This window comes from Papaver somniferum, chromosome 11 (genome assembly GCF_003573695.1).
Source record: "Papaver somniferum cultivar HN1 chromosome 11, ASM357369v1, whole genome shotgun sequence".
Lineage (NCBI taxonomy): Eukaryota > Viridiplantae > Streptophyta > Magnoliopsida > Ranunculales > Papaveraceae > Papaver > Papaver somniferum.
The window spans coordinates 38,490,923-38,515,084 of NC_039368.1; the positions used below are offsets into that span (position 1 = coordinate 38,490,923).

Below are 24,162 nucleotides of genomic sequence, written 5' to 3' on the forward strand. Positions count from 1 at the left end.
CATGCCCCCTCTAAATCCCTGTAATTATTTTGCCTTTTTGAGAAAAAGTAAGAAGTTAAGACAAAAAATTAGGTAATGAAATTGTTTTTGAGAAAAAAAATTTACGTGTCAATGTTTAAAGATGGACCACATATTTGAATGATGTGATCCGACCGCATGGTAGCCGCACCGGCTATTTACATAGGAAATGCCCTCATGAGTCATGAGTCGTCAAAGAAATACTCTAAAAATTCTTGTTGTTTCTTTCCCACGTATTAAGTGCACGAGTTTCCGAATAAAATTCTAAATTTATTTTATTTCCAAGAGAATAAACAAAAGTGAAATGTGATTGCCGATGATGAGGCAGTGACAAAAACCAAAAGCTTTTGTACAAGACAACAGTCGGGAAGGGTGATAGCTAAGAGAGAGAGAGTTCTGTAACGCAATAATAAAAGGCGATCTGAGAAGAAGATAGAAGAGGACAATTGTTGTCTCGTTTTACCACCAATTCATCGCTCTCTGTCTTACTTCCCACTCATTAATTTTAGGGTTAGGGTTTCTAATATACCTTTGTCGATTGTATTGCTGAAAAGTAATTTTATTTTATTTTTGGAAGAAAATGAGTGTGGATCCGGTTTCAACCAACACTCATGGCAACATCGATGAGCAGATTTCACAGCTTATGCAGTGCAAGCCCTTACCCGAACAAGAGGTTCTTTCTCTTTTATATTCATTTCTAAATGCAAATTATCATTCGAGTTAGTTGTTGATCCCTGGCTTCATTTACGACGACTTTGAGCTTTTTTGATAGAAAATGTTGGATATTTTCAACTTTGGGGTTGTTGGAAGTGATCTAGGTTATAATGCCCAAATTTACCGCATATTTTGGAGATTATAGGATGTAGATGCATGAATTTCAGTTTGATTGTTTTTTAGTTATCAGTTACAAATGGTTTAGTTATTTAGTTAATGATGATTTTGTCTGTCTGCACTTGTATTTATTAAGCAAGTGGACATTTCATATTTGTGCCTTTAATTGTACAGGGGGTGCCTGGAGTTAATTTGAGGGGGTGTTAAAGATATTGCACGCCGAATTAGCTGTATGACTTAGGCTGAGTTTGGTATTTTTTTTCGTAAGTGGCATGATTTTTAATAACCAAAACGTGTAAATTAGCAGCATGAGCTGCATTGATTAAACACGTAAACCTTGGAGTGGGAGAAATCTCAGGGTAAATAACACCTGTCCTTAGTCTTTTTTCTCACTGGTATATTACCCACATGGTAAACGTTAGCTCCTGTCCCCTCAGCGCATAACATTGTAAGCACGCTGTACACTCTTTAAGTCATAACTCCTCTCACAACATTTATTGATGACGACTATCCATAGACAATATTGCAGTACTGTACAACTTGAAAAACCTTTAAATTGTCGTAATGCTGTTTGTATTTCTTCAATGCTTAAGGCTTCTATATTTATGGTGGCATTGCCACATTCCAGTACAACCTCGTTTCCCCCGTGTAGAATCAACTTGCTTGTGCTAAAAAGTTACTATTGTAACTGCTGTAGAGTTTTGAAAGTACCAAATAAGGTAAGGTAATCTAATAGCTAGCTTCAGGTTAAAGAAAGTAGGCTTCTTTGGATAATTTCCATTTTTTGTTTTATTACACTCTGTCCAAAACCTGTGGAGATTTAATAAATAAATTCCCTTCTCCAGCGCATGCCAGTTGTTTTGCACAGATATAGTATTTTGCCACTGACAGAAATATGAATATATGACTTGCTAAATTGTGCTTTTCTGGGTATAGGTCAGGACATTGTGTGAGAAGGCTAAAGAGATATTAATGGAAGAAAGCAACGTACAGGTGTGATTCTTCTTCTACTTAATTATATGTTATTGATCATCCTTTTCTTGCAATCTTAGTATGTTGCTTTCGGAACATCGGATACCCCTGTTCTTTTTGGTATTGATTATATTCCTATAGTCTGGAACTTTATTTCATTGTCTCTTCAAAGCTCCAATGAAGCTAGTCCCACATCGCCTATTATGCTATTTGTTAATAGATCAGACCTTATCTCACCGAAACACAAAAATAAAACAAAAACAACCGCACATAGATTCATGAACCCTATTATTCAGACACTGTTTGCCCTACTTACATACTGCTTCAAACTTTTTTGCGTGTATGACATATATATATATATATATATATATATAGTTAAATGATTGTTTCACAGTGGCTGTATTATTTCAAGTGTATGGTTGATAATGCTAGTACTTTTGATTATTCCCTAGCAAATAATTACTGAAAGATTTATGTGGGATTACGAATTAAAAATAAATAAATTGAAAGATGGGATTTCAGAGTCTGGGTAGTGGACATTAGTAATTCTTGTCTTGCTGAATTCTACAATTACTTCTATCTGTTTTGGATAAAAATTATTCTCTCTTGCTCAGATCAATATCTTACCCATATTACTGCTGATATGCTCTGGTGAAAGATAGTGCACCTCTTTGTCTGCTGTACTTTTACTCGAACAGTTGATTTCGCAACATCCGTTATACTTCCTTGATCCTACAACTTAATAATATCGTTAATAATAAGAAATGATAAAATTTGGGAAACCTCTTTGTCTGCTGTACTTTTACTCGAACAGTTGATTTCGCAACATCCATAATACTTCCTTGATCCTACAACTTAAATAATATCCTTAATAATAAGAAATGATAAAATTTGTTAAAGATTATCGTAACTTTTCAACCAATTTTAGTTATTCATCAATAGTGAAACTAGAGGTTTATCATGCGTAATAGTGTAACAAGCTTAAAGTCATTGTAAAATTTGTATCATCTTTGGAAATGCAGCCTGTTAAAAGTCCAGTGACGATATGCGGTGACATCCATGGGCAATTTCATGATCTTGCAGAACTTTTTCGCATCGGAGGAAAGGTACTTTATAATACTTTTAACAACACTCTTTAATTTGACGGGCGACTTACAGAAATGGGTAATCAGGTTGAGTTTGCTGAATATCTAAGCTAGGGAATGAAGTGCTTTTTAGGTACTTTAGCTGGTGAAACAAATTCAAGTGAGATAATTCTTTTCCTGTTTACCAACTTGCGTGAGTGTCACCCTCCAGCATTAATTAATGGGATTATACAAATGCATTATTATTTGGACTGTTGCAAGAGGTTGTTTTACTTGTTAGCCGGTATCTATTGTTTGATGCACATCTCCTTATTAGCAATATCATTTATGGGCATTTTTCTGTTTGTTCTTGGGTAACATTGTTTAGATTTATTTGCTTGTCATCAACGCATCCATTTATTTACAAATTGCAGTTTAGTGTAACACTTGATCATGTTTGTGTGTAGTTGTGGCATGTGAACTGCTGGCATTTATCTGCTTTAGCTCATGGGCAAGGCTTATGATGCGATCTTTCCATTATTGGGTTTCACACATGTTTAACCAATTTAGCCACTTAAAAACCTCCTACTCAATTAATGCTCTCCTAGCTTTTATCCCCTGCAACTGCTCTAAAAAACGGCATGCAAACTTGGGGAAACCACATGCTTACAGAATGATAAGATCGTGTGCAGATGTACAAAATCATTCTAATCGTGCTTTTCATGTAGCAGTTTTTGAACGAGGAAGAACACATGAGTTCAAAGGTCATTGTTTTGAGTGGGGACATGATACATGTTCGATGATTAAAAGGCTATTGTTAACTGGGTTTCCTTCTGATAATCCTGTTTGTGTTGAAAATCTCTTGCACATGCATGCATTGATGAATTTGGGGTTTAATCTATGTTTTTTTTCTTTCTCTTTTGGTGTAGTGTCCAGATACCAATTATTTGTTTATGGGAGACTATGTGGATCGTGGTTATTATTCAGTGGAAACAGTAACTGTAAGTAAATAACTCCGTTTCTATTTTTTTAATAAGAAGAGTTCAGTGAGAAAAGACCAAATTGTTGTTAGCCAAGTGGTTTCCTACTCAAGCTTTGTAGTTGTTGGCAATAAAAGCTGTGGTTAGAATTCTCAACGCTGATCTTCTGTTCTATGCACATGTCGGATATGTTTTTGCATGCTACTTGGTTTTAAGAGCTTACACCTAACTATTAACCTCTCAAATATTAATGGCCGAAAGGTTGTGGTATCTATGTTCTGCAAACCGTGGATCCTAATCTGATATCTGCATTTGTTTGTGGGAGCTGGCATGCTAATCTATAGTAGATTGGTTATATATATCAAATACAAAATCAATAAATTAGCAGTGTGCAATTTAGGGGTAGCTATGGGTCATAAGGTGCATTTTTGAACTTGTTACTTCAGAATTACTGACTGCTTTTGTTCATGCAGCTACTGGTCGCCCTGAAAGTGCGATACCCGCAAAGAATTACCATTCTTAGAGGAAATCATGAAAGTCGCCAGGTAATGATGCTCTATACTATGTCATTCTTTTGCAGGTTGTTTTGTCATTGCCGGGTATCTTGAATTTTGTGGTGAATAGACCAAGTTCAACAGTCGATCTTTCTGAAAATGGATTAAGAAAGAAAGAGATACTACTCCTGAGATAGAACATGAGAGTGTAGATCGTTATTACTGACTAGGAGAAAGATTTAAGGGTTTATTTTAGTATAATACAGGAAGAACCGAAGAAAAGAGCGTGGCTTGGGAAGAAGAATGGACGTAAAACCCTAAATTAATATTTTATTTGTAATAAAACTCATACGTAGTTGTAATGAAACCCCTGGGTTTAAATTTTATTCCTTATTCTAACTTAAATCCCAGGCAGAACTAAAAAATAAAATTCAATGTATTTTTTAATGTTTTTTTCATTAAAATCTTTTTAATAAAGGCCCAATATATATCTAATTTTGAAAGGAACTGCATAGTGCATGCCGTGTATGTATTTCCTAGTTTATTTAATCGCTGTATCGAAGAAATCATACCGAAACCAACACCCTTACAGGCATCGCTGTTACACAGCATCTTGGAATGGTGCTTTTTCTACACCAGGCCGAGAAATGAGGATCTCATGGCCTGCATTTCACATATGTAGTTTAGTTCGATCATGTGCATCAATATACCGTAGTAGTGTGTTAATTTTATTTGATCAGTCTCATTCTTTGTTTGAAGGTGACTTATTGGTACATTTTTCTTTGCAGATAACACAAGTCTATGGGTTCTACGATGAATGTCTGCGAAAGTGAGTTTTGTATGCTTTTATGTTAGGGTGCCACATTTTGTTGAATTTATTGAGGTTGGATGTGCTTTATTCTACTCCCTAACTAATTTGTTGAATTAGTAGAACTGTGAACGTGAGCATGTTTACCCAAGATAAAGTCATTGACAGATATATCGCGAAATGCCTTGCCTGTTTGTGAATTTGGTGCTTTCTCGTTGATGAGTTGCTGCGACCTTTCATTTTGCATTATACTTGTGTATGGTTTCACACATTTATTTAAACATCTAGAAGTGTCAAGTGCTATTGTAATATGGGGTCACTATGGGGGTTAGTACTTCTTCTTCATCACCGAGCCATTTGATATTAGAAAAGGTTGTAGTTTCCTGAGTCTACATGTTTGTCACAGCTTTGAGCAGAACCGTGGTAGGAGCGTGCAACTTGCAAAGAATGGCCATTAGAGCTCTGTCTCATTATACTTGTCATTCATTTTGTATATTCAGCGAGCCAAGCTTCCATAAATAATTAAGAGCTACTATTAGCTTGTTTAATGCATCCCTAACTTGTCTTTCCGCATCAACGAACACTCATCCTTCACTATGAAAAATAATATGCCGCTTCAGCATTAGTTATGAGTTTCTGGTGCATGTTCAATAGAACATTGAGGACACATGTTCTATAATCTGAAGCAAATCACTATTAAGGTGTACCATTTACTCTTTGATGATTGAAAATGATGTAACCTGCTTGTATCCCGTAGAAAAAATTAGTTCTCTTTTCTTTTCTTTTTTGACTCTGTTATGTTTATGTATCCTGTAAGTTACTATCACGGGTAGACTTTTTCTAATTTAGCAAGGATCCTTAAGGATGCTCAGAAATCCAAGCTATCACTTTTTAGCCATTTATCAACTGCGCCTGTTAATTTTATCAGTAATAGAGCATTCATTGTCCTTCCGCTCTTGCCATTCAGTACGCTATAAGAATTTAATGTCATATGTCCTGGGCGTGGATAGTAAGATCCTGAAGAATTGCTAGAATTTTGTTCTTCTTTCTCTTTGTTAATCCATTCTCAAGATCTCTTAATGTTTTTTTGTCAGGTACGGCAATGCGAACGTGTGGAAGACTTTTACAGACCTATTTGACTATTTTCCATTGACAGCCTTGGTCAGTAGGGTTATTGCTACGAGTGTTTCATTAGTTCTAGTCAGTTTTTCTAGGATTTTATCCTTTGTATCACAATTTGTAACATGTTTTCCCTGACCTAATATATGCTGGCCTAAAAAGTCCTGGTCTGCTTGTTTCAAGATAATCGTTTGTGCTTTGCATGCTCTTATGTACCTCTTACTGACATAAGCTGTGCATAAGTGGTTCCATATTGGTGCATCTAAATACGTGACCGAATTAAGATTGTATTTTAAATAGGATGATATGTCCAGCCAAACTGCTTACATTATGCAATGTTGTTGCTTTAGTAATAGCATTAACTTTTGCTTATGAAGTACCCTGTATCTTCTCGTGGTGAACACTAGTGACTTAACTTTCAATTTCTCAGCCTGGCGTATTAGATAAACGTGTAAGTTCTCACAATTTTTTCCCTTTTCTTCTCAAATCCTCTAAAGGTGGAATCAGAAATTTTTTGTTTGCATGGTGGATTGTCACCGTCTATTGAGACCCTTGATAACATACGCAATTTTGACCGTGTACAAGAAGTTCCTCATGAAGGGCCCATGTGTGATCTCCTGTGGTCTGATCCTGATGATCGCTGTGGCTGGGGTATTTCTCCGCGTGGTGCTGGTTACACATTTGGTCAGGTAAGTTGAATCTTCACTTGGGTTGCTTTCTCTTTCTGTTGAAACATCTTGTAGTCTCTGATAGATTACTGTTGTATTTGGTACCTATTTGGTTGTGGTAGGACATATCTGAGCAATTCAACCATACGAACAACCTGAAGCTGATTGCTAGAGCTCATCAACTAGTAATGGAGGGTTTCAACTGGGGACATGTAACTAAGCATTCTTTAATCTGTTCTACCTTCCATTGTTTTTGGCTTTCTCAATTTGGCCTTATAATTCTGTAAGCATCTGAATTTACACGCTGACCGCAGGAACAAAAAGTGGTAACAATATTTAGTGCTCCTAATTATTGCTATCGCTGTGGAAACATGGCATCGATCTTGGAAGTTGATGATTGCAAGGGCCACACTTTTATCCAAGTCTCTCTCTCTCTCCACCCTTCTGTCTATCTCTCGTTCTCTATCATTTGAAAGAACCTTACATTGTGTTTTCTATTTATGCAGTTTGAGCCCGCTCCAAGGAGAGGGGAGCCAGATGTGACACGGAGAACGCCTGATTACTTCTTATAACGTGACTTTTCATTTCAGTACGAGTTGTTGCCAATTTTCAAGCGGCAATTACTGGGTTGGTGGATGACAACGATGGGATGGTTGCGATCTGTTTCCTAGCAGATGTTTTATCGGATGTAAGATTCATCATGTCAACCTGCTGTGTTTAGTAGGCTGTTGGTAGTGATCTTTGCAGGTTACAAAAGAAGAAGAAAAGCTTTTAAAATGAGGCAGTGAATACTACAAAAATTTGGATAGTTTTTTAGTCCTAGTGCTAGATTCCCTATAAAAGGAGGCAGTAGTGCTGGCTACGCTGCAGGAGAGCTTGTAACTCATCCAGCTGACTTTTTTTTTTTTTTTTTGCATCTGGTTCTCTCATTTTCTCTTTAGTGGAGCAGACAAAAGTATTTTCAAAGAGTGCTTTTCCATCATTTCCTAAACTTTTGGCTGTTTTGTTTTTCCACAAGTTTTCTGTAAAACGCAACAGACCAAACTATAATTTCTATAATATTTTTTTTAGTCTTTTTGTTTTCTCACTACTGCAGTTTATGGTATTTGGAAAAGCAGTTTTGGTGCCTTCAGCTTCAACCCGTTATGTATATCATTATAGTTGCCAGCATAATTCAAGGGTCTTCAATTTAACTTCACGGATCACCTAACCATCTGTCCGCATCTGGGAGGATGGATGGATCCATCAATTCCCATCTTCAAGGAGTATCTTTGATATTTGATGAATGATGTGATAGATGATGATACAACAAGTTCATTGAACCTGCCTTGGCGGCAACTCAATATATGTGATCCAAATTAATAGGTTAGAAGTGGATACAGATGGTTACCTGAGCCAACATGAATTTTTTTAACCCCAATCATAAAATCTTCACCAAGAATTCAATTTATTTGTATATAAGGGTGGTCAAGCAAAAACATTTTAATTCATAAATAGAAATACATGCGAAAATTTAATCCTAAAAAACTGCATTCTTGGGTAACTAGTGGTACACAATGATGGGGTTGCAAAACTTGCAATCTAATTTATTTAAGCAAACATACATGTCATTAACGTCCAAATAATCAGCGCTGTTCAGGATCAATTTTGGATCAGTATTTTCAACCCCATGATCAATGATTGATCCTGATTAGATCTTCACAATCTCTTTTCATAATTTCTCCCGCTGTTTAATCCTATAAAGTACTCACGTAGATAATTATATAAATGGGTAGATTTTAGTGTTCAAAGGCATCCCCATTGAATCCCCTTTGGAGAAATCCGACTTCATTAAGGTGGCTAACATCACTCCATGTCTTGAATACCCATTTTTTCTCAGTGAGATGGACTACATTTATCGAAGCGTTCAATATTTTTCCTGCACTAGATTCACCAGTAACCGCCATGTAAATGGCTCTTAAAATACCACCGTGAGTCACTACGATAACTCGTTCCCCTGTGGGTACGTAAATACAAGAGAAATGGTGTCAAAATTAATTTAATAATGGTTATTTAAGGCTAAGGTATCGCATCGAGTGATTAAGATATATCATCTCACTATCATGTGTCTGATTGATAGCTTAAGGGAAAACTTGTTGGCTCGACCTATCAATCATTAATTTTTCATATGTAGTTGCATCAAACATAAGATATAGTGTATGTATACCTTTGTGTTTGGATGCAATTTCTTCGAGAGCAGAAACTGATCTCTCACAAAGCTGATTAAAGCTCTCTCCTCCACCCTACATACGAAAACGCAAAATTATGTCATACCGTGGTACTTAGTGAAATTGAACGTAACCAGGTATATTATTAATTTTTTACTTACAGGGATTTCAAGGTCCTTATCGGAAGAGAAGAAAGCAAGGTAAGCCTCAGGCTCTTTCTCTTGAATCTCACTCCAGTAGTAGCCTTGTAAGCTTCCTACATGCCTCTCTTTCAAATCTGGTACTTCTATTACCTCGGGGATATGGCACGCCTTGGCTATCATTTCGGCAGTGTTTTTAGCACGTTTGAGGTCGGAGGAGTATACAGCAGCAGGTTTCAACTCTTTTCCTAACCTAGCAGCGATCTGTAACAACATCAACAACGACATCGTTGCACATGGCAGGTTAAAAAAAGAGAGCGTGCAAACATGCATGTTTCTGCTGTATTCATTAGTTTAGGAATTAATTAATTGATATAGGTTATGTAGGGATATTAACTGCATCGGCTTGCTGCCATCCAGCCTCATTAAGCTCGGACTCTAAGCTTCCTTGAATTCTTCCTGCATTGTTCCATGTGGTCTCTCCATGTCGAACTAGGACGATCTCAGCTACATTATGTGGAACTTCGGTTGGAACCTCAACGTTAGCTACCATGCCAACCATGCCGTTGATTCTGATATTTTTATACAAATGACAGATAAATTAGCCATATATCCCACTAACAAATTAGTTTTTCACGTAAAAACCAAAATAAACTATGGGTGCATTCATCGTTTGTGAAAGTACGTACTGGTTATTATCAACATATACTGATCAAGAAAAAAACGAATAAAACAAAAAACCAATAACAAAAATAAGTATTTGGAATTATGTATGGAAATTCAAAAGAAAAGAACTGTATAAACGTACGCAGACTCATTTGATGAAACAACGCAAGTTGCCATTTTGATTTAGCTACTAGTGTGTGTGGTAGGAAGGTTATGGACTTATGGTATTCGAAGAAAGAGAGAGAAGTATATAATCGGTAGGTTTGTTTTAAGAATGAATGGTATTGAAGCTTAGTGATGTATTTATAGAGAAAAAAAGACCTTCTGAAAGACACCTGGGCGCTGAATTATTGATCACAATAATGTTATATTCAATAATACGAAAAAATAAATGAGAGAAAACCTACTAAATTATTAGTTAATCAATCAAAATGGTGATTCATCGAATATTTGAGAATCTGCCCACAAATTTGGGAGGAGACTCAAATGGCAACGTGTAGTGTCACTGTCGGATTCCAAACCCCATGTTATGTGGAGTTACACAGCTTAGTTATAAGTAACGTCATTTCTCTGTATTATTGACAATAATGCAGAACTAACCTTTTCTATGGCAGGTCAGGTGCGGAACCTTGTAAGAGGAGGTTGTTTTTGTGATTTGAGCTTAGGAGGAGGGGTATATATACCCATTGTCTCTATCTAGGTGTATTTTGTGCAATTAGGAGGAGGAGGTACCCACCTTTTCCCATTTCCTCAGAGTTCTTTATCAGCATTTGTTTTCACTTCCCTTCAAAAAAAAAACATTTGTTTTCACTCCTTCCCTTCTCTTCCTCTCTGAATCTGTGGTTTGAGACGAAGAAATAACAATGCAGGGATATTTACTCCACAAGCCTTCATTTTCGGCCCCCCATAGCACTTGGTCTAAGGCATATGATTGTGACAGAAATTCATGAAAAAAAAGAATAACATTATCATACGTGGTTACCTATCAGGGCTTAATTGGGGGCCATAAATTTTAACCGGAGGTCTCACCAATTTTGTTTGCACCCCAAAATTTTCAGAGGCGTATCAATAGTAAAGTAAAAATACTGTTTTACCCCTTATTTAAATTTCTTTTTTTTTTTTAAATCAAAATCAAAAACTTAAAAATTAAAATCAAAACTTTAACATCAAAAATTTAAAATCAAAATCAATTTTATTTTTTCTTTCGAATTTTATGTCTGCAAAAAAATTTTTCTACTTAAATTTGTATGAAAAGTCGTCATGAATTTTTTTTTAAAAGATAACGATCCTCAAGAGTCGTCATTGTTTTAGTGACGAATCCAAACAGTCGTTATTGTTTCAAAAACGACCCTCATGAGTCGTCATTGTTTCAGTGACGACTCTAAACAGTCGTTATTGCTTATAAAAGAGTCGTTATCTTCTTTAAAGATTCATTAATGGAGGAATATATTAAAGGAGCGTCATATACGTAGTTGAACATTAACGACTGTTTAGAGTCGTCACTGAAACAATGGCGACTTTTGAGGGTCGTTTTTTAAATAATAACGACTGTTTAGAGTCGTCACTAAAACAATGACGACTCTTGAGGGTCGTTACTTTTTTAAAAATTTCATGACGACTTTTCATACAAATTTGCGCAGAATTTTTTTTTCTCAAGCATAAGACTCGGAAAAAAAAATTTGATTTTGATTTTAAACTGTTGCACTAATTAAGTGAGATTACCACTAATTAGATAAGGGGTAGATTAGGCATTACCAAAATATTTGGATAAGGGGTGACCTAAATTAGGATTAGGTGACCTTTTTCATCCCCTAATGAGAGGCCCCCAATTACTTTCCATAACCCCTAATTGAGCGGTGCTATGAATCTCATGCTACCTAATAAAATAAGAATCTGGAAAAATTAATGGAAAAGAAAACTAAACTAAATGAATGAAGCCATGTAATTTATCATTGTTTTTCAATTATTATTGGTCGACACCAAAGGAACTTTCATTAAGAATATACAAAAGAAAAGCTAAGCACATGTATTATGATTCTATTTCATTTTAAGGATTATAGTTAGCGGTGCAGTCGTTCATGGATACTTTTCGACTACAGAACAGAATATTCCGTCATGATATCAAAACTGTGGAACAATGGGTTTACCGGTTGCATGTACTAGGTATTAATAACTTAAAATGTAGTACTTTCTTTTACCCATCATTTTAGCAGTAATGAGAAACAATGAAGCTGAATATTATTATTAAAAGAAATGTTTTTCAGTGGTTTACAGACGGAGTCATTACAGGTATTTAAACATAATCATTAGCTGTAATAAACCAGGTCAAGTCAATGCTGACCAATTGACTTGACACAGACTAATGACACACTTACAACTCTATTACTCTGATACACCTCCCTCAAGATGATGCTAACTGAACAAAGTATCAGATTGACAAAAAAGAAAAATTCAAAATAAGAAAAGAAAGAACTAAGTAATATATGTAGTTTGAACTAAAGAAGGAACTGAAGTAGATATTGCAGAAGATCCCAGCAACTTGCATAAGAGTTTGGAGAAAGCTGGATAACATAAACCCTTTGTGAAGATATCTGTTGTCTGATCCGCTGAAGAAATGTGTTGAAGCTTCAAAAATCCTTCCTCAACCAATTCTCTGACAGTGATACTGAATTTCTATATGCTTGGTCCTGACATGAAAAAGAGGATTAGATGCCAAGGCCAGAGCACTTGTATTATCACATAACAACAACACAGACTTGACTGTAATTTGTAAATCATTCAATAAATATGAAAACCATTTCAATTCAGCAGAAGCAACAGAGAGACACTTGTATTCAGCCTCTGCAGCAGACTTAGAGACTGTAAGCTGCTTTTCAGATGACCAAGAAACTAAATTAGAGCCTAGAAAAATAGCAAAACCAGAAGTTGATCTTCTGGTATCTGGACAACCTTCCCAATCTGAATCAGTATATGCCTTCAATGTAGTAACATCACCTTTCATTAAAGTAATTCCCATACCAACTGTTCCTTTCAAATACCTTAAGATTCTCTTAACAAGTTGCAAGTGTAAATCAGATGGAGAATGCATAAATTGTGAAACATAATTCACTGCAAAACATATATCTGGCCTAGTTACTGTTAAATACTGCAATGCACCCACTAAAGTTCTGTAATGACTAGGATTATCCAACTTGACACCATCATTGATAGAAAGTCTACTTGACTTAACAACTGGAGTATCACAAGGTTTACAATCCAACAAATTTTCTTTTTCTAAAATTTCCAAAGTGTATTTCTTTTGAGTTAACACTATACAATCACTATTCCTAACAGCCTCAATACCAAGAAAAAAATCCAAATCCCCTAACTCTTTCATTGCAAATTCTTGCTTCAAAGAAGTAATAAGATCAGTAATAAGCATAGAAGAACTACCAGTTAACAATATGCCATCAACATATAAAAGTAATACAAGAACATCACTGCCAGTTGACTTGACAAACATTGAATTTTCTGAAACAAATTTCTTAAAACCATGGTGAATAAGAAAAGAACTGAATCTATGAAACCAGGCTCTTGGAGCCTGCTTAAGCCCATACAAACTCTTTTCAAGAAGATACACATAATGAGAAGGATAATATGGATGAAGAAATCCCTGTGGCTGTGACATATATACATCTTCATCTAAAAATCCATGTAAGAAAGCATTACTTACATCTAATTGCTTGACTAGCCAATTGTAAGTAAGTGCTAAGCAAAGAACAACTCTAACTGTAGGTGACTTAACAACTGGACTGAAAGTTTCATTAAAATCAATACCATCTTGCTGATCATAGCCTTTAGCTACTAGTCTAGACTTAAGCCTATCTACAATACCATCTTATTTTCTCTTGACTCTGTAGACACATTTAGAACCTAAAATGTTCATATGAGATTCAGGAGCAACATAAGTCCAAGTATCATTATCCATTAATGCAGTATATTCATCCTTCATTGATACCCTGCCAATCAGGTTTTTTCATTGCCTCCTTAAAAGATCTTGGCTCAGTAACAGTAGTCAATAAGGATGTATAATATGGAGAAATGGGATGCTTAACAGAAAGATAAGTAACATGATCTTTGAAAACTGTGGGCTTTGAAATACCTTTTTGAGACCTAGTAACAATGGTGCTAGATGGAACAGGTTCAACAAAAGATGATGGAGAAGAAACATCTTCAATACAAGGAATAGAATGTAAATTATCAGTTGGAGAAGTAAAATAAAATTCTGTTTCATAGAAAGTAACATGTCTTGAAACATAAATCCTTTTTGTGACAGGATTATAACAGTTGTAGCCTTTATGAAGAGGGATATAACCAATAAAAATACATTTTACTGATTTGGGAGACGACTTATCTGCTCTTGAATGAGTAAGATTAGGATAGAAAATGGTGCCAAAAGTTTTGAGAAAACTAAAATCTGGAGAAACACCAAATAAGACTTCAAAAGGAGTTTTAAGATTTAAAATCTTAGTTGGAGTTCTATTAATAAGATAAGAAGCAGTGAGAAAAGCATCATACCAATACTCTTTTGGACAAGAGAATTGAACAGTAGAGTATTGCCCATTTCAGTTATATGTCTATGCTTTCTTTCAGCCAAACCATTTTGTTGTGGTGTTTTTGGACAGGAAATTCTAATTTTAATACCACTAGATTGTAACACAGTTTGAAAATGTCCCTTAACAAGTTTAGCTGCACCATCAACTTGAAAAACTAAAAATTTAGTACAAAACTGATTTTCTGTATGAGGTTTGAAATGTAGAAAACACTTAGAAGCATCAGACTTCAGTTCCATTGGATAAATCCAATGAAACCTGCTAAAATCATCAAGAAACATAATATAGTATCTATAAGCTTTAAGAGATGGAACTGTAGGCCCCCATACATCACAATGCACTAAGCCAAAGGTTTTTTCTCATGAGAGGTAGATAACTGAAATTGAAGATTTTTACTTTTTGCAAGTTGACATGGATGACACAGAGTAGAAGGAAAAGCTGAGTTTAAAATAATCTATTTAGAAGAATGAAGTTTTTGAAGAATCAGATTATATGGATGACCTAATCTAGCATGCCACACATGAGAAGGAGCAGATAAGGTGGCAGATAAAGAAAATTGAGTATTATGAACATGAGTAATGGGATACAAGTTATTGACTACCTTACCATAAGCAAGAAGAACATCAGAATATATATCTCTAATCTCATACCCATCTGGATAAAACTTGAAATAACAAGAATTATCTTTAGTAAATTTTGCAACTGACAACAAATTATGTCTCATGTCAGGAACTAACAAGACCTTATTCAATCTAAAACTAGCTGCAGATGTATTAACATGAGAATTACCAACTGAAGTTATGGCAAGAGACTTACCATTGCCAACTTGTACTTGATCCTTGCCCCTGTAAGAAGAAGAATTATGAAGTAGAGTTTCATCCCCAGTCATGTGAGCAGTAGCACCAGAATCAGAAATCCAATGAGTTGCAGTTGAAGTAGAAGGAGCATCATAATCATGTTGAGTAGAAGTACTGGCTTCATTAAAAGTTGTAAAAGCATGTTGGGTTGAATTATGCTGAGCCTCATTATCAGGAGTAGTAAAGGTTAGAGGATGATATCGAAAATAACACCTGCTAGCATAATGTCCTTTCTTTCTACAAACCTGACAATCCACTGTTGAAAAATCTCTTCTACATCCATTACTATTATTTTGTCCAGATGTACTGCCTTGACCTTGACTATGATTACTTCTTGTAGTAAAAACAGTATTAGGCTTGAAATTACCATACCCATTATTCCTTGGTTGCGTCTACCATTCCCAGAAAAATGATTTCCACCATTTCCATTCTTACCATAAAGAGCAGTAGAATTTTGAGTATCAAAGATACTGCTGGAGTCTTGATGTTGTTCAAGAAGCCATTGCTCATGATTCAAGAGTCTTGGTTTTAACTCTGCAAAGGTAAATGGGGTTTCCCTGTTTTGTGCAGCTACTACAAATGTATCAAAGTCTCTTCCTAATCCATGAAGTACATACGTAACCAAATCAGAATCACTCATCTTTTCTCCAATTGCAGCTAAAGAATCAGCTATTGTTTTGATATTTTGCAAATAAACCAGGATTGTAAGATGGCCTTTATTAATATTATGCAATTGAGTTCTAAGCATACTCTTTCTGGCTATGAACTGACTCCTAAAGGTAATTCCAAGATACTCCCAAATTTCTCTAGCAGTAGATAACCCTAATACATCACCAGATACATAATCTGTAAAAGTAGTTTTCATACAACTAGCAACAAAACAATCAATTTTACTCCAAAGAACCCATTGAAGGTTCAGAGTTAAGACTCCATCAACTTCCACATTCTTAACAGGTTCAACAATATCACCAGTAACATAACCATATAAATCAGTAGAGACAAGAATGGATTCCATCTGGTCTCGCTATAAGAGAAAATTATTCGGATCTAATTTTGCAGAAACAAAATTCGAAATATTGGTGAAAGGGAACGTAAAGTTACTCGTATTAGCAGCGGAATTTGAAGTAGAATCCATGTCTTTGCGTCTTCTGTAAACAATTGTAGATGACATGAACCAGATCTACAAAACCAAATTTCTTGGAAAATCTTGAATAAACTCTTGATGTATTTTAACCTAGAAAAGGTTGTTGTAAAGAATATGATGATCTTGAATCAAAAAGGTATTGGAAAAGATGTTGATATTCGTATGTTGTTGCAAAAGGTTATTGAAAAAAAATTAGCAAAAAAATTTACTATCAGGATCGACTGATACCATGATAAACAATGAAGCTGAATATTATTATTGAAAGAAGTGTTTTTCAGTGGTTTACAGACAGAGTCATTACAGGTATTTAAACATAATCATTAGCTGCAATAAATCAGGTCAAGTCAATGTTGACCAGTTGACTTGACACAGACTAATGACACACTTACAACTCTATTACTCTAATAAGTAATGCAGTACCATTTCCTATAACTTTAACCGTAGAAGTAATAGGGTAACACAAATTAGTGTAGGAGCTCCTACATCGTTAGGTACAAGGGTTAGCACGTATCAGTTCCCTGAGCGTAATAGTATACAGTATAGTAGCACGGTCTTACCCAACAAGTATAATGGATCCTGTTAATGATATAAAATATTCGTTAACTGATGGGCAATATGTGTAGGAGTAGTCGAGGATTGTATTTAAAAAAACCATTTTTTGGGGACTACTCAAAAATGGAGGGGACTACTTTGTGATAGGAATGTCTACCCTATACTTATAAGAGGTATCCCAAAGTGTAGAAATGACTAACCTACCCTTAACCTAATTAAATTTAAAACTAATCTAATAATATATACATACATATATATATAACAAATCAAAATCATTAACAAAACAAAATCAAAATTATAACAAATCCATTAATTTTGATTTTTCACAAATCCGTTACTATTAGAGGGTTTATTTTCTTCTCTTCTTTCCGTTTCATCGTCTCGATTCAAAAAAAAATTCCACTAGCACTAATTAATCCGTTACCAAAACCCTCTTCTTCTCAAAAATTATTCTTTTAAAAACACCCAACTAATTAATCTAACATCACTTATTAATCATTACACTAACACTAATTAATCATTACACTAACTAATATAATTACCAAGGACAAGTTTGGTATTTGAAAAAACTTGGATAAGGGATGACTCATTATTACTTCTAATATCCACCCAAAAAATTGAAGAGTAGCGCCCCTCCATTTTTGAGTAGTCCCCAAAAAATGGTTCATTTAAAAGTTGGGTGTTTAGCATGAGCCTAGTTATTAACATAGCAACTATCCCTGCTAGCATTGTACAAAAAAACCCATGTCGAACCGTGAACCACACTAAACCAAACCTATTGAACCGATCGTAACTTTATCTCTAATGGTTTGGTATGGTTTCCGCATTATTAAAAATGTTCATTTCCGGTTTAGTACCAGTGAACCCTCAAATCAAGGCGAAAACCATTGATTCAAACAATATTAAATTATTTTATTTACAACATTTATGTCGTGGTTTAATATAATTAATCCCATGATTTCTTTTCTATCAAGTTTGTTCTTTATATGGACAAGCCAGCAACGCTACCTTTATTCGGAATTTTCATGTAAAGGTTCAGATACGTTTAGGAATTGATTAGAGTATTGTTATGATAAGTTTGTTCTTGAAAAATAAAATTGTTGGATACGTACGGTTGACAAAATCTATTTTTCTTTTTTAATAGGTTGCAGTTTTACAAAACCAGGTTTTACATCGAACCAATTTGTGAAATGTTTCAGGAAATTGGAAACCATTACCTTGGTTTCGATTCTAGTTCTGTCCAAAACCGTAAAAAACCCTAATTCCTACTATCTCCGAAGGGCTACATGAAATACTCATCTTTTGAGGTGTGCATTAAATGCGGCGTTCTACTACACACTCTAAATACACCGTTTATAAAAATTGGTCGCCTATTTTATTTACATAATTTCTATGTTATTATTTTATAACATCATTTTTTGAGCATCAGATGTTTTATCTTATTTATTGTTACTTCGTACTTTTTTTATTTTTTATTTTTGTTTTCATGAAAAAGATATCAACTGTTTTTTTTAATTATTTCTTAAATGTCGGGATTTCTGTTTCTAGAATAGGATCTATGGCGCAAATTAAATCCATGAAACAAGCATCTGGAAAATTAAAATTGGAGATGACTTGATTTGCATATTTAAAATCCTTTGCACAATTTATTTCTGATCTCGATAAAGCAATTCGGAATCATTTGGAAGGAGGTTAAGAATTATGCGAATTACCCCAGACAAGCCCAATCGTCCCCTTTCATCGTGGAAGAACAAGTAATGACTATTTACACGAGAAAAAATGGGTATTTTACAAGCCCAATCGTCCCCTTTCATCGTGGAAGAACAAGTAATGACTATTTACACGAGAAAAAATGGGTATTTTACAAGCCCATTCGTCCCTTCTCACCATGGAAGAACAAGTAATGACTAATAATACCAAACAAATAGGTGTCTTGATTCGTTAGAAATTCTGATTACTGCCAGAAAACAAGGTAACATCCGATTCTGAGTCTATCTCATTTTTTCTATATCAAATCCTAATTACAAAGGGTGCAACAACATAAACAGCAGCAATCTTATCAATATTATGAAGCGTGTACAACAAATCCATGTTGTAATTATAATGAAGATAAACAACAACAATACCAGAAAGATTTTCAAAATCCCAATTTATGCATCTATTAGGAACTTACTTTGGGATCAAATATCGACCATAAAATCTTCACCAGGAATTCAGCTGCTCATATATAAGGGTGTTGATTAGATCTCCTAAGTTTCTCTCTCCTCTCTAGCTTCTTCTCAAACTTAAAGAAAACCTCACCACCATTGAAGCTTACTACTCAGATCTAGTCATTTGGGCAAGATCTGAGCAGGTTTCTTTTCTTTTTCTTGTTTTCTTAGATAGCTAGCAGTCTAGTTTAGATTTGTTTAAGTTTTTTGTTTCAATCTCCATTGTTTTTAGGAGATTTTTATGGTGTTCTTGTGGGTATGTTTTCTCCTATATGGAGATTCTCTATGTGCTCTCATGGCGTTTCTTTGTGATCTCAATGTAGATTTTGGGCGGAAGTAATTCAAGTGTGATGCTCAAGATTCAAGACTTTGGGCATATTACTCTCATATATTAAGTAAAAGAAAATCTATTTTTCAAGAAGAAAATACCCGGTCAAAATGTTTTTTTTTTCCCTTAATCACATGATTTTTATTAGAAAAAGCAAAGGAATGATACAATAAAGTTAAAGACCACAGGTTAGTCTAAAACCAAAAAATAAAAGAAAAAGATTAAGCAAAAAAAGCACAAATGGCTACATTAAAGAGTTTATCTACAGAACCTACAGTACTCTACATCAGGCGTTTCAATTATAATTAAGAAGGAAAGTCTGCCAATATGTTGAATTTTTTCTCCTGCTCTTAACTTTGCACCTTTCTTTGCCAAATTATCTGAGAAATTCAATTCTATGTAACAATGTTCTTACTGAAGCATGCCTTCAACCATCTAGCTCTTACAAACCAAGGGATATTACCTTTTTTAAAGTCTCCAATCACAGCTGCAGAGTCTGATCCGATAATAATGTATCTGCACTTCAGTAGCACTCCCCATTCAGCTGCTCCCACCACTGCTAATACTTCTGCGATATAGTTTGTAGCAACCCCTATCCCTCCAGAAATTGTTCCCACAACCTGACAGTAGTGATTTCTTGCAATAATTCCAAGACCATCACATCTAAGGTTCCCCAGTGAGGCACCATCACAACAAAATAAGACATATCCATTTCTAGAAGCTTCCCAATAGTATCCTTTAATAACTTAATATATCTCATTCCCAGATTGAAAAAATTTAAAATCTGCAGATCATACCTTTGATCCCATCTGGTTCCCTTCATCTTCAGACCACCTTTCTGAACTATTTGCCAAACTCTTCCTTTCACTCTATTTAAGCATGTAACTTTATTTTCAAAGAAGCATTTATTTTTTTTGGAACCAAAGTTCTTTTATTGTTGCACAAAAATCTATAATCCAAGCCTCTTTTATTATGGAACTCTCCTGTTTTGCAAGTTTCCAAATGTCTTCAAAGGAACGAGGATTCTTGAATTAAAAAACCCCACCAAGCTAGGACCAAATTTGCACACTGAATTTACGTTTCCATAGTAAATGTGACATTGAATCTTGTTCCATACCACAAACACAGCATTTTGACACCATGTCATAACCATTCTGAACCATTTTAACATCATCAACATATACTCCTTGTAGTATTTTCCAGATGTTGCTTGAAATGCTGGGATGTAAGAAATCTGTCCATAAATATTTGAGCCAGTGTAATTTAGGCTCTTTAGCTCTAATTTTCTCAACAACAACAGAAGTAGTAAAATTGCCTTTCAAATCTCCATTCCATATCAGCTGATCTTTCCCTCCACCAATTGCCTTTCAAATATCTACTCCAAATCATTTTCTGAATGTAATTTGACTCCAAATCCTAAAAAAATGTACGGTCTCTTATTATTTGTTTAATAAGAAAATGTGAATATGCTTGATGTTTTTTTGTTTAGTTGGTGAAGAATAAATAATATTTATATATGAAAAATATGTAACGGCTCTATTTTACACATGTAGAGTTTGAATACCCGTTATGAAGATTAATTTTAAAAAAATCTAGCCACTGATGTTAATTCAAAAAAAAAAAAAAAGAGTCGTTGGTTACTCAAATATCCAAATTTTTCATCAGTACGAACAACAATTAATTACATTAAGTTCATTAATCTAAATTTAGAACAATACTCGAAATAAATACAACAACTATATGAACTCGAAATAAAGACAACAATTTTAACTAACAATTAAATTAGATTTAAAAATTAAACTAAATAAGAAAACAGTTAGAGTTAGATTATTTCATCATATTTTGAATCATCAACGCTGATTATGTTTATCCTTTTCAATTTTTTTTTTTGTTTCTGACGATAATATCGTCTCTCGGCTAGGGGTTAGTAAGATCCTTTTCCATTATTGCATTATCTTATTATAATTGCGTTCGGTAACTCTGTTGTTGGTTAGGAAAAAAATCGAGTGGAATTAGGCTTGTTATTGGGCTTTCATTTCTTCCTTTCTTAACAATGATTCCTTAAAATACTCTAAAATTTATGCACTTTGTTTGTCTGATTCTTTCATCTGGATTGAAGTATTCTCCCAACCACCTTTTTCTTCCCTGAAAATACCTTGCTCATGATTATTCTTCAGCCTAGCTTCTTTTTTAGGTTTTTTGGTCCCTACGGGCCTCGCCTGGTATTTGTAGTCCCAACGAATCTCTCAATAGGTAGTACTTCGATTTTATCTTGGACTCGTATAAAGTCTTTATGGTTGTAAAAAAATGGCAGTATTTTGTGCGACAACGAGTTGTCCAAATACTTTCTCTCACAATTTCACAACAAGCTTCATACTTGAATGATTGCCATGTTTGATTTTGAAATTTCTCCCGACCATCTCGAGTTTAAAATACTATAGTAGAAATAATAAGTTAATTGCTATTATCACCAAGCGGAAACAACTTAATTTAATCGTAGAACTTACCAAATCTTTGTTTGAAACGCCGCTTCTACTTTGCCGATATATATACAAAATGTTAAGAATTGACACGAATTCTCTCATGTCTTTTCTGATTTCTTTCATCTTAAAGACCATCATAATCATTTTCGTTCCAAGAGACAAAGACTTCATGAATACGTCTTAAAAACAGAGATGATGCTTGTTGTGTGCAAATAATTCCATCACTATCCACATAAACGCGTGAGCGTATCTGTAAGATCAATTTATTCTTGTTGAACAAAATTCTTATTGAGAAAAGAATTTGAGTAGTAGAAGGATAAGATAAGTCAACGCATTTAATTAGTAGAGAGATACGAAAATCAATGAAACACCATTTATTGGGACAATGTGTGTTTGAGAATAAGAGTTTTCTTATGTAGATAAAAAATCATACAATATTTGTTGGGATCCGATGATGGAAAAAATAGATCCATTAAAAATAACGGATGGTTATGATTGGGTATGATAGGGATGTAACAAAAAACATTCAAACAAATATTAATACGCATACTAAAACTAAGTTTTCGTCAATTTTGTGACGACAATTGAGTTTCCATATTAAGCAAAATACAGAAACTGAATTCCCATATAATACATAAACTAAATTATCTTCAGACATTTTTTGTCTATAACGCGGAGCAGATGAGCTCCCGCGAAATTAAGCCATTTCACCACATTATAGTTAAACCGTTACCCATGACAATTGGCTTCGTTATAGCCCAGAAAAATGCACTGCCACAATGCTTGGCCTCACGGTCATAGGAAACCGTGCTGCTACAATGACACATTAAAATACTAGTGCATTTTAAATTATTATTATTATTACGGATTACTATGACGTACAACCGGGAAACACCATTGTTCCACAGTTTCGAAATTCTGATGGGATATTATTAGGAATATAAGGTCTAGTAAAGTCAAGTAATGTTGACTTGACTACCTAAGTCTGTCTGAGTCTTATAAATATACCTCACATGTGGCTATATTGTACATCTGATAATAATCTTGTAAAAACATATATTCTAAAGATTTCACATGGTATCAATCGGGAAAAAGAATCACTGGATTTTTTTTTTTAATCCTAGATTTTCATCTCCATACTTTTCTTCAATGGAGAATTGATGTTTAGTTTCCGCTGCATCATCATCTTCATCATCAAAAGGTTACAAGAAGAAGAATAAGAAGAACAAGAATTCAGATTCTGATATTTAAAAAGCTTTTATGCTCTAATGATCAGAAATTTGTGGTGTTTTTGCTACAACGATGATTAATTTCTATTTGATAGAGGTATTTTTTGATATAATTACAAATTTTCAGTTCATTTTTATCAGTTCTTTTCTGCAAATGAGGGTTTTCAATAATTTGGATCGTGATTTTGCTGTTAATAATTGGTTCTTTACAAAGATTAGTCATCTCTTGAACCCTAACCCTTATATGAAGCTTTGTTTTCCTCTACTCCGTCAAAACAAAATTTTCTTCCCATCATTTTATTACCATCAACTCATTATTTCTTTTCAAACCCTAAAGATTAAATCTTTCTCATCAACAAAATCATCTCATTTTTGTTTTCTTTACCAATCTTGTTCTTGAATCTGCTTTGTGTCCCACATAGCATCATCTTTCTTTTTCTACTTTCCACTTTCAAATATTCAAACTCCTTCTACTGAAACCCTTTCCTCTTTTAATCAGATCTTGGGTTTGATTCATCTTTCATGATCAATACTGTCATTGATCAAACACCCCATGTCATAAAAATCCAATCTTTATCACCGATTTTGCAGTCTTCTGTGATTTCTGTGCCCTTTTTTCCAAGAAATTGTGGTTGAAATGGGTTTAATTTCTGAATGGGGGTTGCAAGAGGTAAAATTTGATATCTTTTTTGAAAATTTTGATCTAATCTTGAAGTTGATATACCACATTTGATTGGAAATGGGGTTAGAAGAAGTAAAGATTCATCTATTAAACTAACACAATCTAGGGTTTTTCTGTT

General features: G+C 34.4%; 2 protein-coding genes across 2 annotated transcripts; one reads left to right on the top strand and one right to left on the bottom strand.

Moving 5' to 3' along the window:
* Nucleotides 1–328: 328 nt before the first annotated feature.
* On the top strand, nucleotides 329–8,041 carry LOC113323050 (serine/threonine-protein phosphatase PP2A-2 catalytic subunit-like). The gene is made up of 11 exons (XM_026571295.1): nucleotides 329–691; nucleotides 1,786–1,842; nucleotides 2,844–2,927; nucleotides 3,815–3,886; nucleotides 4,339–4,410; nucleotides 5,148–5,188; nucleotides 6,262–6,328; nucleotides 6,784–6,975; nucleotides 7,077–7,166; nucleotides 7,269–7,376; nucleotides 7,461–8,041. The coding sequence occupies exons 1-11, from the start codon at nucleotides 599–601 to the stop codon at nucleotides 7,524–7,526; spliced, it is 942 nt and encodes a 313-aa protein (XP_026427080.1). The 5' UTR covers nucleotides 329–598; the 3' UTR covers nucleotides 7,527–8,041.
* A 343-nt stretch (nucleotides 8,042–8,384) lies between these two features.
* On the bottom strand, nucleotides 8,385–10,271 carry LOC113323051 (metal-independent phosphoserine phosphatase-like). The gene is made up of 5 exons (XM_026571296.1): nucleotides 10,110–10,271; nucleotides 9,699–9,873; nucleotides 9,323–9,565; nucleotides 9,161–9,236; nucleotides 8,385–8,950 (listed from the first exon to the last, which is right to left on the bottom strand). Exons 1-5 carry the CDS (start codon nucleotides 10,142–10,144, stop codon nucleotides 8,733–8,735), a joined length of 747 nt encoding a protein of 248 aa, XP_026427081.1. The 5' UTR covers nucleotides 10,145–10,271; the 3' UTR covers nucleotides 8,385–8,732.
* Between the last annotated feature and the right edge of the window lie 13,891 nt (nucleotides 10,272–24,162).